Source organism: Camelus dromedarius, chromosome 11 (genome assembly GCF_036321535.1).
Source record: "Camelus dromedarius isolate mCamDro1 chromosome 11, mCamDro1.pat, whole genome shotgun sequence".
Classification (NCBI taxonomy): domain Eukaryota; kingdom Metazoa; phylum Chordata; class Mammalia; order Artiodactyla; family Camelidae; genus Camelus; species Camelus dromedarius.
Window position 1 is genome coordinate 25831055 of NC_087446.1, and position 13563 is coordinate 25844617.

Consider the following 13563-nt stretch of genomic DNA (forward strand, 5'->3'; position numbering starts at 1 on the left):
AAAAGTCTATACATTACAGAGGAAACTAAGGCTAAAACAGACTAGAAAACAGAATGTATTAAAGTCCTTCAAACCTATAATTTTCAGTATAAAATAAATAAGTATAGAAAAATAAGGAATAGTAACTTACATTTATTCTGAAATTTGGCTATTATTGTTCTACTTCTTTCTAAATCTCTTTCCTTTTCAAGTAGTTCTCTTGAAAGAAATTCATTCTAAACAAAACATTAAAAAAATCAATTTTTAAAAAAATAACAATAATTTAGACTTTTGAAGTTAAAAAAAAAGTTTATTGAGGTTTCACACACCCAAAACAAGCTATAGAAACATAGCAGCAGTCATAAAAAAAAATAAAATCTAAAAGGTAAAACAGATAATGATCCTCTTCCCACCTTCTCCCTCCCCACGACACCCAAGGCAAAAGCCAAACAAATAATAAAGGTTTTTGTCTTTAGTACCACAATCAACTCTTTTAACGATCTGCCTTTATACTACCTGTTCTGCCTGGTTTCTATGACATTCAAGCTCTATTTCTGCATTTCTAATCTGTGCTTCTTTGATCAATAAATCCTGTGCTATGACCTCATTCTAAAGAAACATTTAATACATTTGGCAAGTCAATGAGTTCATTTCAAATGTATTGCATTTTTAGATTAAAAAAAAAAACAGAATATGTATAAATGAGTGTTAATGTGCAAACATGAAAAAAAAATTCTTATTATAATTACTACTTATAGAACTTTGTTAGAGAAGTAATAGAAAAGAATTAAAATGCAATCCCAGGAATGTAATTTGGAAGAAAACTCACCTGAGACGTAAGAAATACTAGTTCTGTCCGTAGCTGTTCTATAAGATTTTCCAGTGGATCTATCTGAGATAATTTTGACTGTGTAGTCGTAGGCACAGGGTCTGGAACACTAACTTCAAGTTTACTTTTCAAAATCTCTATCTGTAAGGGTATCTCACTTTTTCTTACGTCTTCTCTCAAATTGGTATCAGCATATTTTATTTGGGTGTGAACCTGTTCATCTTCTGATGTTGCTGTTTGTGATTTACCCAAGTCAGGTCTATTATCATGAATTTGTTGACAAAATATTGCAGATTTTTGCCTAACTGGTAACTTCTGCATTAAGTCTGAAGCTGTTGATAAGGCTTGTAAAGATGCAGCACTTTTTTGTGTGAAATTAGTCTTTTCAAGTGCCTGATGGCTTCTTGACACTTTCTTCATTGAGTCATCAGAAAGAGAGTATAAATAGTCGTTTATTTCTTCACGACTCTCCCTACTAAAGGTACTAATTAATGATTCTAGATTTCTTAAAGATTGTAGACAGGGTGCTTTAAAAATCTCCCTTATTGTAATAGTTTCTGGAGATGAAATATCTTTTACTTGTAGAGATGAAGAATGTCTACTTAAAGAGGCAGAAGGATCCACTTCACTTTCTACACTATGATGGATTTCAGGTAACATTCTTGATAATGATCCTATGGTCATGTTCTCTTCTGGCTCATTCTGATATGATTGTGGAATATTGGATGATGGTCTCCTATGCAGCAGCTCTACTTTATCTGAACTCCTAATCTGTATTCAGAGTAAATAATGCCTCATTAATCAATCTTGGGATCAACAGGTTATTTACATAAAACTTTTTTTTTTATTTAACAAGTATAAAAAGCAGCAAGGTCTAAAATGAGATGAGGGCAGAAATGAAAGCACTGATAATAACATTTTTCTTTATTCTCTTTGCCATAACAATATGTTTACCTTTGATTGTGCTTCACTCATATTTTTGAGACTCATGAAATCAAATCTTCTTTCTCCCATTCTATGCTCCTGAGAAAAGTTTTCAGTTAGATTCAGGTCCTCAACAGTTAATCCTACACATAAAAGAATTAACAAATTTGAAACATAAAAATAATTCTCCTATTATTCCAATACTTTAATTCATAAGAACTAGAATCAAGTTTTAACTCAAACAAAAGGTAGAATTATTATTTCCAAAATCTTTGATCCACATGTAGCCTATATAATCACCTAATTTAGCTCACTTTTAATAAGATATTAATGAGAAATGAATACAAACTTTACCTTCTCTATCATTCTTTGCCCTTATGAATAAATACTAAAATAGTTAAAAGACACATGTTAAAAAAGTAGACAAGAATCACAAATAACAACTAAATTGGTTAATAAATTATGAAGTTTTACCTTTCTTGAAATTTTTTGATGTACTATAGAGACCATAATGCTAAAAAAGGAAAGAAAAGAAAAGAAAAAAACAGAAAAAAACCTTCTTTTATTCATAGACACTTGTGGACTTGGGCCAAGTTAGGAAAAAAAAATTCCTCCTTTTCTATGGTCTTCTTACAAAAAAGCATTGCAATAGCTATTAAAAAACTAAACCAACTATTCTCTTTACATTATGTAATATAAACCAAAAAAAAGTTAATTTTTACTCAGTAAAACATTACTTTCACTTAGTAAAGAATAATGTAAAAAGAATGCTTCCAATGCGTAACTCTTAAGGGAAAATATTAACAATAATATATATTAACATGGAAACTACTAAGTTTTATCATTACTAATTATAACATATTGGGATTATTTAGAAATTAATACAGACTACATTGTAAATTTTTTAAGAGTCCATGATTTTTAATATTGTTTTTTGTTCACTTATTTTTATTTATTTTATTATTCTTTTCACCTGTTTCAGATTTAGGACTGAACCCAATGACACTCATATACCCTTCATCAGGCCATTATTTTCATTTATTAAACTTGTAGCAAAACCACAGTCATATAGTAAAAATATTTCGAACAGAACAAAAAATTTCAGATTCAGACGAGTCATTTTCCATTGGTTCTTTTAAAGGTTTGGAATAACTGAGTATACCTGAAGTTGCAGTTCTTTTTCCTTTTTCTTGAGCCATTTGACGAATTTTTTTCTTCAGATCAAGTCGTTCTTCTTCTAGACTTTCAATCTACAAAGTGTAAATTATTAGTATTTTTCTTTACTTCAACCAAGAAAATAACCAACTGATTACTGCACTTGCCTCTTTCAAAAGAATCTGGTTTTCAGCTCTGTACTGCTGCTGCTTTAAACTTTTGCTATTTCTAAATTCGGTTAAATCAATCATTGTCTTCGGTTCAAGGCCTAAAATAAAATGCAATTATGATTGAAACCTTATTAACATCCAAATAAACTACAAAAAAAAAAAATTTCATACAGCAACTGGTTATCATCAAGCAACAGGTTACAGTCTATTTAGTCAGCATCACTGAAAAATGGGTTACCTTTTGTACAAGAATTTTTCAGAAAGTCAAACTGTAACACTACAAGCTAAAATTATTAATGGAAATATTATGATTTGTTTTCTCCATGTTGAACTGTCACAGAGGTACTATAATGTATTAACAACAGAAGTTTTGGAATAAAACAAGATTAACTTCAATTTCTACTTTCAACAATTAACTGAGTTGTAGGGATAATACTATATGTATGTCTGTATTTATATTTTTGGCTTGTTGTCAGGAGTATAATTAATTAACCCAAATAAAGAACTTAGTACAGTGCCTGGCACAGAGTAGGCATTATTAATATCAGTCTCAATTATATTATCATGACTAGCCTGATGTTCTCAGTGTGCCTCTTTCCTAACTTCCAATTACTAAGCACTATGCTCTGAAAACCAGATATCAAGACTGTCTCAAGTAGTTATAAATCAAGATTTCGAGCCTTTAAAATATGGAAAATCTGGTGTTTGTGACAGCTATCTACACAGCTCAGTCATCTTTAGGAAAGCCCAAACTGAAGTTAGCTGTGATTGATAAGCCGAGTACATTAGAAGTCTAACTTGAGGTTCTGGCATGATTCTGTGTTCCAGTTAGATGCTTTTTTTTTTTTTTTTTTACAAATAAATAATATGTATAAAATATTTATTTCCCCTTCCTTTAGAGAATAGTTTTTAAAGGTAATCATTTAAACTCTAAGAAACTACTGGTATTTAAGTCATTGTTCAGCTCTTTTTTTGTGTTTTAAAGTAGCAATTTAGATTGCAGTCATAAAATTCAAACTAGAAATATTTACTACTGAACTATTTATTGATATCAGCATATAAACTTTCAAGCTATACTTACTAATTACTTCTTAGAATCAATAGTAACCTTAAAATACTCAACCCAATTAAAACTTAACAGTCTAAATTATAAGTCAAGTATTTAAGTCTTAAAAATGATTAAACAGTTATTTCTAAATGTTCCCGTGCATCCATCTGAAACTAGAGCGTTTTGCAAACCAACAAACTACTTTTGTTGAAAAAAAGGTTAACTTCTAATGTGGGATATTAACTTATTAGACTTTCATTTTTCAAACAAGCAATTATTACAGAGGAGATCCCAGAATGAATATAGCAGTGCTCCTGGTCTGCCCATCCACTGCTCCAACTGCATCAAATTCATAATTCACTTCAATTGGAACAGCTCTACTTTTACTTGTTTTAAATATTTTTATAGGAAGATTTATTTGGGGGAAAAAAGCATCTATTTTAAAATAATACTAAACAAAAAGAAAAAACAAGAAAATGACCTGACAATTAGGGTTGAGCAAACTACATATTTTAGATGGCTTACCCACACGCTCTCTAAGTGCCTCATTTTCATCGAGGAAATCATTGATCTTCAACTCAAGTTTATTGATTTCCTTTGTCAATACTTCAATCTCTCGATCTCTTATTTTAATTTGGTTTTTACAATTCTTTATTTCAATAACAGCCTCTTCTAAACCATAAACTCCCTGAAAAATACCCAATATAATTTAAATATAACATTATTTGAAATATCAAATTCATGAATTTACTTTCTCATTAAGTTTGAGGGTAAGTGTACATATAGCTAAGATTTATTTCTCTAAACTATATTTTACTGTACTCTTAAAAAACAAATCCAGTAATACTAATAATGGGAAATGGACAGTTGAAATTTCCCAGTACAGCATCCTAATGACAAAGTGACTCAGAATATTACATATAAAACACATAACAAAATATAGAAAAGGAATAGTAAGGGAGAATCAGCGATACCATTAGAATATGTAAGTTATTAGTTGCCTGACCTAGCAGTAATCAGATTTAAAAATACAAAAGTGCAAAATAAGGCCATGTTGGCACTGTAGGCAGCAAAACTGTCCCTGTTACAACTTTTATACAACTTATCAGTGGTGTCACATCTACATGGTGGTACAATGACATAGATTACAAAGAATCTAATCCTGCTGCCTCGCCAAAGCTGATTACCTGGGCAAAATGGTTTAACCAAATGGTTTGAAAACAATTCTGCCAAAAAGTAAACGCTATGTGGAAGTTTGAAAATTTCAGTGTAAGTCAACAATAACCTCTATCATACTTCTGGAATATTTTTAAATGGTACACAGTAAGTGGCACAGAACAGTCTAACTGTAAATGACAATGATAATTCTAAGCTCCTTGATTGACGAGATAAAAATACATACCGATTCATAATCTTTTAATCGCTTTAGAGTCTCAACTAGCTCTTTATCCTTTTCCCTAGCATCAGCCTCAGCCAGTTCAGCTGCTCTCTCAGCCTCTTTAGTTCTCTCTTCTAAAATCTCAACCTTAGACTGAATTTTCATATAATGAGTCCGTTGAGAAAGTGTTGAAGCTCCTATAGGGCAAAATAAATCATAAATGAATTCAATTGACTACTTACTCCTGTAAATCAGATTCCAATATGGGAGGCAGGAAAAGTGGTATGTCACTAAAAAAGTCCATTTAATATTATATTAATATCATAATTTTAAATTTAATAAAATCTTCTTAGCTGAAGGGACATGGATTACAAAAGAATGGAAAACAATGCTTTACAAAGATGATCATTGTGGCAAAGGCTGAAATCTGTTCCTAATACTCAACTTCCCTTATGTCCACTGTAATAGAACTATAGATTTTTAGGTGGACACATGACCACTTGAAACAAAAACTAAATTTCTACTTACAGGCAAGTAACTTAGGTGTGGTCATGTGACTAATGGGATAGAAATAGGCCACGTCCATATTTCAGGAAATGTTTCTTCCTTTTCTCTTTCCTCCCTCCTGTCAGCTGGAATATGGACACTAGGGGTGTAACTCTAACAGTCTTCTTAGAACATGAGATGACCACATGTTGAGACAGGTAGAGCAACAAGGTAGGGTGCCTGATATCTGGTATCTGTACAATTAGCACACCAACCCTAAACTAGTTGCCTCAGCTCTGTTTGTATTATGGAAAAACACATTTCTGTCCTGTTTAACCATTGTTACATTTAATTCTTTTTGTCACTTGCAGCTGAATTTAACGGTAATTAATAGCTAACAAAATTCCTATTTGTAAATTTTACCAAACTGTTGCCAAGACCAAAATATAGTATTCCTATCATTCTAAAACTTATTGACATAAACCATTCTTATACTTACCCATAATAAACATCTACTGATTTTTAGGGCATAAATATACTTACACACAGGCATCAGACCAGATCACATACATTTATAAAAAATGAGATCTGCTCTCTGGAGTGAATAGTCTAACTAGACAAAGTGACAGAGGCTGCTGTCCCCAAAATCTATCCTCCACTTCTTCTACATGGCCCTCCACAATATATTTACTTGTCTATCCTTCAGTACCTGCTCTTTGCTTCTTGCCCCCTCCTCCTCTATCTTGCTGTTTAGGATTGGATGTGAGGGTAAAGTTCCATTTTGCATGAGGCAGATGAAGGCAATACCCTGGGCTGCCTAATTCTAGACCAATACACAATCTTGATTTTGCCACCATTTTCCACATTTGCTTCAGAGAGCTAAAACTAACCCTAATCAATAAAGGGAGAATACCACTAGTTGTCATACATAAGTCAAATTCAAGTTAAATGCAAGATACTGTAGTACATACACCTTCTGTGAGCTTTAGGGGACATATGACTATGTACTGACTGAAGACCTCTTCCTTATTTGATAGCAAAGATCAACTGCCGGTTTTTCTCCTGGTGGCTCGAATAAGCAGTTTAAACTACTGTCAAACTATAATTCTAATATACACACAGAGAACACATATATAGAAATGACTCTATCAAGTGGGCCTGGATGGTGCTCAACAGTCATACTGAGTTTGTAGTGTATTCTACAATAGAAGGAACAGAAGTGTGTTCCTTCTTCCAGATGACCATTCCATATCTTTGCTTTTCTTCTCTCTCTTCAAACTTCTAATATATCTGCCACACCCTCACTTTCAGGTGAATACTTTGCTTCCTTGTTCACTGAGAAAACTGAAGCTTTTCCCATCAGGACATCCACTCAGCCACCTCGAACTATCGATTCACTCCACCTTCCATCCTGTCACTATGGTGGAGCTCTCCGTGCTCCTAAGGCCACCTTCTCCACTGAACCCTAGATCCCATTCCATTGCCTCTTCAAGGATATTACTCCAGAAGTTATTCTCCCCCTCCCTTGCTTCATCAGTTCATGAATTGTTTCCTCTTCAATGGATCTTTCTTATCAACCTAGAAGCATGATTATTTCTTCTATTTTTAAAGAGAAAAACACTTTATTTGTCCCTCCTTCCCCTCAAGCTACCACCCTATTTTTCTCCTTTTCTTCATAGAAACAGTCCTCCGTATTTGCTCTGTTTCATCTCTACCCATTTTTTCTTGAAGCAAAAATGGCCACTGCTAAATCCAATGGTCAATTTTCAGTGCTCATCTTGACTTATCAGCAATGAATACAGTTCTGAACAGAGTTGCTTATGCTCTTCCTTGATGACTTTCTGCATGTGGATTTCAGGACTCTACAGGCTCCTGGTCCTCCTCCCATCTCTCTGGCCATTCCTTTCCAGTCTCTTTTGGTTGTTCCTTTTCACCTCCCCAGGCTCTAAAGTAACAGTATCCCAGGGCTCAGTCTCAAGATTTTCCTTTTTAACCAACATTTTCTCCCTTGATGATCTCAAGCAGCAGCCTGATGACTTCAACTACCATTTTTATGCATATGATACCCAAATGTGTATGTTTAGCCTAGATCGTCCTCCTGAACCTCAGACTTTCATATACAAATACCTACTTGTCACTTTCACTCAGATGTCTAATGAGCAACTCAAACTTAACATGTCCTGTTTAACTAGGCACCTGATCATCTCCAAACCTGCTCTTTCCACCACCCTTCCTAGTGTTCAGACCAAAAGGCCTGATAACTTTCTTTCACATCCTGCATCTTATCTGTCGGCAAATTTTACTTCTATTACCTTCAAAATACATTCAGAACTGATTACATATAGCTCCACTGCTACTCACCATGCCCTAAGCTACCATCAGCTCTCTCCAGATTACTGCAATAGTCCTATAGCAGGTCTCCTGCTTCCGTCCCTACCCTTCCTAAAGTCTATTGGAGACACAGTCTAAGTCAAAATATATCACTACTTTCTTCAGAAACTCTCTTCAGTGCCCATTATCACTTAAAATAAAAGCCCAAGTCTCCACAATGAACTGTAAGGCCCCATATGATAAGACCTTGGTTACATCTCTGATCTCATCACCTACCACTGCCCACTTGCTCACTCTGCTCCAGCCAGGAAGGCTACTTTGCTGTTTCCCAAACATGCTCGGTACACTCTTGCCTCAGGATCCTACAGTTATTCCCACTGCTTAGGGACATCTGCATGGCTCACTCCCTTACTTTCTTTACATCTTTATTGAAATATCTCCTCAGTGAGGCTTTTCCCTCACACTCTAAATTACAACCACACCTCCAAACACCAGCACCATTATCTTACTTACACACACACACAGACTATTTCCCCCTGTGTGTCTTTTTTTTTATCTTCAGCAATTATAATAAATGTCGTGAAATTATTATGAATAGTTTGCATTAATGTGCTCTGGTAAAACTATAGCATGGAATTATAAGGCCACTAATGTTGTAAGGGCTTACTTCAGAGGATTTGATGAGTTAAGTAAGGGAGTATGACCCAAGGTGGGGAGAATATGATGAGATATTAAGTCCAGTAAGGTTAATTCAAAGGTTGACAAGTCAAATTACTTCGGAAAAATCTCTGCAATGCTACTACAATGATCAAAATTTTATTTTCTTCCATTCTTTCTTAATTACAAAAAGAGGTTAAATACAATTTTATCACCATTTTTTACTTCTTTCATACAGCCAATTTGGTAATAGAGGTTACTGTAATTTTTATCAGAGAAAAATTACAAAAAATCTTGCCATTATTTACAAACTTAAACATTAGTAATATACGTAGTTAATAATATCCTGCACTTTTTTAAATGATAAAAGAGAAAAATTAGTAATATGTCTATTGCTGTGACAATTTCATTTCAATAAAAATAAAGTATTTTTAAAACTTTAAAGTATATAAAATAACTATATACTAAAAAACATTGAATTACCTTTGTTTCTTTGGAGCTCATTTTTCAAATCTTCAATAATAAAAGTATTTTTTTCCATTTCTTTTGTATATTGTTCTACTTGCTCACTGAGCATCTTAATCTGACTATCTCGTTCTTGTATGCCCTATAAAATATTTTTAAATATTATATATTATCTTTATGAATATTAATATACACCTTAAAAGGAAAAAGGTAGGTCTTATTTTTTTCAACAAAACTATAGAGTATATTTTTTGTGGGTCAAAACTATGCCTTTTACTATGTTGTATACTTCAAATGCACTACTCAATGGTACGTATACCGCTGTCACTCTAGTACTTACAGATGATATGATGGCTAACACTCTGGCAAATAGGAGTTCTAGAACTCTCTAATATTTGTGTGTTCTTATTAGTCCTTTTGGGTTACTCTTCCTCATCATGCGTCCAATTCCTTTTATCATTTCGTATGTCTGCTTTTTCTCTTACTCAACTTAGCTTTCACCCCTACAGTAATTCTGTCCCTTGCAATTTTGTCCCTTGCAATTTTGTCCCTTGCAATTGTCCTTAGTCTCCAAAAACTTTCCAGATTTCCTTCTTTCTTTTGGACCATGACTAGAGAACACAGATGATACAAGTGTAACTTCTATATTAATGTATTTATACTAAAAATAAAATTTTTATGTAGTATAAATTATAACCATACTCTTAGCTTATTTCACATTGCACAGGATATTTTAGCACTAAAATACAATATTATGAACTTTTTCATAGGAGTATTAAGATATTTTTGAATTTCTGGAAGTTTTTAATACTTTCTTATTAAATAATTCCCATACAAAACAATAAATGTATTATCTGCAACAGCATAGAAAAATAACTTTCACCTTAATTCTAATTTTTTCTTGGAACTGGATGGTGTAAAAAACTTCAAAATACTTTATTATATATCCAATAGTGCAAGTGACTAGATTAGACATAGGCGATAATATATAACTAAGACACAGTTCAGAGCTTCATTGCCAACTTTAATAAAACTGGTTAATAAGCCAAATTTTGAGAAAGTTTTACCTGTTGTAGAGCCATAACATTACTTTTATCAGCATCAAGCTGGGCATTTTTCAGTTTCTCCCGCAGGTTATGTAACATTTGCTGATACTCAATAATTTCATCATCCTTAGAAGACAAAATTAACTAGAAATAAACAAAATAGGATGTTACATAAGAGGAAAATTAATAAAGCAATTTCATTTACAGTAAGTACTCTAATATGAAATATTAGCAGATTTCAAGAAAATACAGGAAATAAAATTCTTTGAAGTGAAAAAATATCAGAAAGTATTGGAATGACCATTGTTCCTTTGGTGCATACAACCTGAAGTTCAAATAGGAAACGATTAAAAAATATACACTGTATTTTTTGCTTTCCAAGGAATTCAATCTTTTAAACAATCTCAAGGTTCTAAAACCCACTCCTAAAACAAGAAGTTATTAATGTCTCCCTACAGCTACAAAAAGCTTTGTACAACTACTCTTTAGGAAGAAAACATTAAAATGACACTAAGAATCATAAAATATCTTGAATGAATGAAATGCATCTTGCTGTATTATCGGAAAAGAGAAGGTTAGCACTACCCTTAGCAGGAATGCAACAGGCCTTCAGGCCTGACAACATGCATGCGGTTAAGGTACTGCTATCTACTTCATGGCATCTAACCATCACTTTTTAATACTGTATTGCATATTTGAAAATAGCTAAGAGAATGGATCTTCAAAGTTCTCGCCACCAAAGGAAAAAAACTGTAAATATGTATGAGTATGGATGTTAACCAGGCTTACTGTGGTAATCATTTTGCAATGTATACAAATATCAAATCATTACATTGCACACCTGAAATTAATGTTATGTCATAAACACCTTAGTTTAAACAAATGAAAGGTATCTTGTATTCTTTGCTAGGATGAAATAGCAAAATCAGTCTATAAATTAATTTATATATTTAATACATATCCAATAAAATAACTATAATATTTTAAAAAATTATTTCTAAAATTTGTATAAAAAAAGCACTTTTGTAAGAGTCTAAAGAACAGAAAAATAATGAGAACAGCTTTTTCAAATTTTTAAACATAATAATTAAAACAACTGTATGTGGTAAGAAAACAGATCAATCAATAAAAAAGAAGAGAGACCAGAAATAAATTCAAATTCAGCAGTTTTGAGTTTTGTATATAATAAAAATGGAACTGTATTTCAGTAGAAGAAAGATGAAATATTCAATAAACGATGCTTGGACAACAGAGTAGCTCTGTTGCATCCCTCTGTCACCTTTCATATCAAAATAAATAATATATGCTAAATTTAAAGGTAAAATATGAAATTAGAAAATACTAGAAGAAAATATGAGAACAATTTTATATTCAGAATCTTTTCTAATTATGATGCAAAGGCCAAAAGCCATTAAAAAAAAATGTACACAATATAAAAAGAAATACTTCATAGCAAAAAATACCATAAAGCCAAAAGACAAGTGATGCACTGGAGGGATATATTTGCAATTTATATCAGAATTACATTTGTAGCATTTATTCTACAGATATACATTTTCAAAATAACATACAAGGATACTCATTAAAACCTTGTAGCTAACAAGAAAATCAGAAACTTCCTAAATGGCACACAACAGGGAATCCATTAAGTAAATAACATATATAGTTACAAAGAAAAATTAGTCATTAAAAAAGAGCAAAGCAATACTATATGTACTGATATAAGCCAATTGTTAAAAATACGAAGGAAAAACAAAGTGCAGAAGAATACCTACACTAACAACTCTCCCCACAAAATTAAACAGTTAAAAACAACTCTTTTCTTCCTGGGGTTGGTAAACTATGGCTCAATTTGACCTGCTGCCTGCTTCTGTAAAGTTTTATTGGAAAACAGCCTTGCTCATTTATTTGTGTATTATACAGCTGCTTTCATGTTATTATATCAAAAACTAAATGATCCAAAATACTGACTCCCTGGCCTTTCACAAAAGGTTTACTGACCTCTGGCTGATTCTATAAACCTTATTTCCATTGCTACTGCTTTTGTTTAAAATAAAGGTTATCTTAGCCTCCCACATAATTCCAAATAGGCAACAAGATTTATGTGAACACTATTAGAAACAATGACTATAAAAGGGATAACTTTTTAAATTAGAATTATTTATTTAGAATCATTTCAGATTTTTTTTTTTAAATACATAATCGTTACAATCCTAACTTCTAATATGATAAGTAAGGCTAAGAGATTTGGTTGGAGTTACAGACTGGTGAGGAGGAATAGACTTTTGAAAAGTCTTCTCAGGTGATTATAAAAGACCCCTTTCCTTACTTTGATTCCCAGTCCATTTCCTTACTCCCATTCCCACCCAATGCCAATAGCTTGATTAATCTAACATAGAAGGAGAGTCAGAAAAACTAAAATTAAACCTAGAACCATATAACAAATATATACAATGTAAGAATGATTTATGTGAAAATATTTAGCTGTTACTTACAATGATCTCTTTTAGATGACAACTATATTATATTTTGTACTTATAATTTCTACCATAAAATTTAGATTAAAGTTTAACTCGTTGATGTAGAAGAATCTATTCAACAACAAATAAGCCAGAAGACAGTTCTTAGAGCTTTTCTAGCTAAGACATTTAGTACACTTTTAAAAATGCCTAATGAAAAGGTCATTAACTAGTATAGGCCTTTTAAAAAAAAGACTAAAAAATTGAAATCTAAAATAAAAATGAAAAAACTAATAGCAATTGAAAAAAGCACCTTCCATTCTTCTACTTTTGCATTGACAGCTGCCATAACTGGATCATCTTCTTCATTTTTTGCTTTCAGAAGATCTGTAAGCTCCTGCACCTGAAAAGCAACAATTTCAAGAATTATTGCAAATCAGTGCAATATATACATATTTATTATATAAGAATATTTACATGTACATTACACACATGATAAGCAAATGCATGCACGTGTATACATATACAAATGAATACAGGAGCAGTTCTGTAATTAGAGGTGACATTTAATGGTTTGTGCATCTTTACAGTTGTCTATTTCTATTACTAGAAAATTATGTTTTTAAGCACTACTCT

General features: G+C 32.2%; 1 protein-coding gene and 1 non-coding gene across 8 annotated transcripts in view; one reads left to right on the forward strand and one right to left on the reverse strand.

Moving 5' to 3' along the window:
* CEP290 (centrosomal protein 290) overlaps positions 1–13563 on the reverse strand; it is an 81920-nt gene that overhangs the window by 57128 nt on the left and 11229 nt on the right. For 5 of the 7 annotated variants that reach the window (XM_010986959.3, XM_031463048.2, XM_031463049.2 and 2 more), the window contains 9 exons: positions 13241–13330; positions 10490–10612; positions 9441–9564; positions 5508–5680; positions 4631–4793; positions 3055–3155; positions 2895–2982; positions 1763–1875; positions 131–215 (listed from right to left, as the gene is read on the reverse strand). In XM_010986959.3, the coding sequence (XP_010985261.2) occupies positions 131–215; positions 1763–1875; positions 2895–2982; positions 3055–3155; positions 4631–4793; positions 5508–5680; positions 9441–9564; positions 10490–10612; positions 13241–13330 (1060 nt within the window). The other 2 variants (XM_031463054.2, XM_064491569.1) reach the window with 2 other exon arrangements.
* On the forward strand, positions 11023–11146 carry LOC116156594 (U6atac minor spliceosomal RNA). Its single transcript, XR_004140444.1, has one exon. It is a non-coding gene; the product is annotated as a U6atac minor spliceosomal RNA (small nuclear RNA).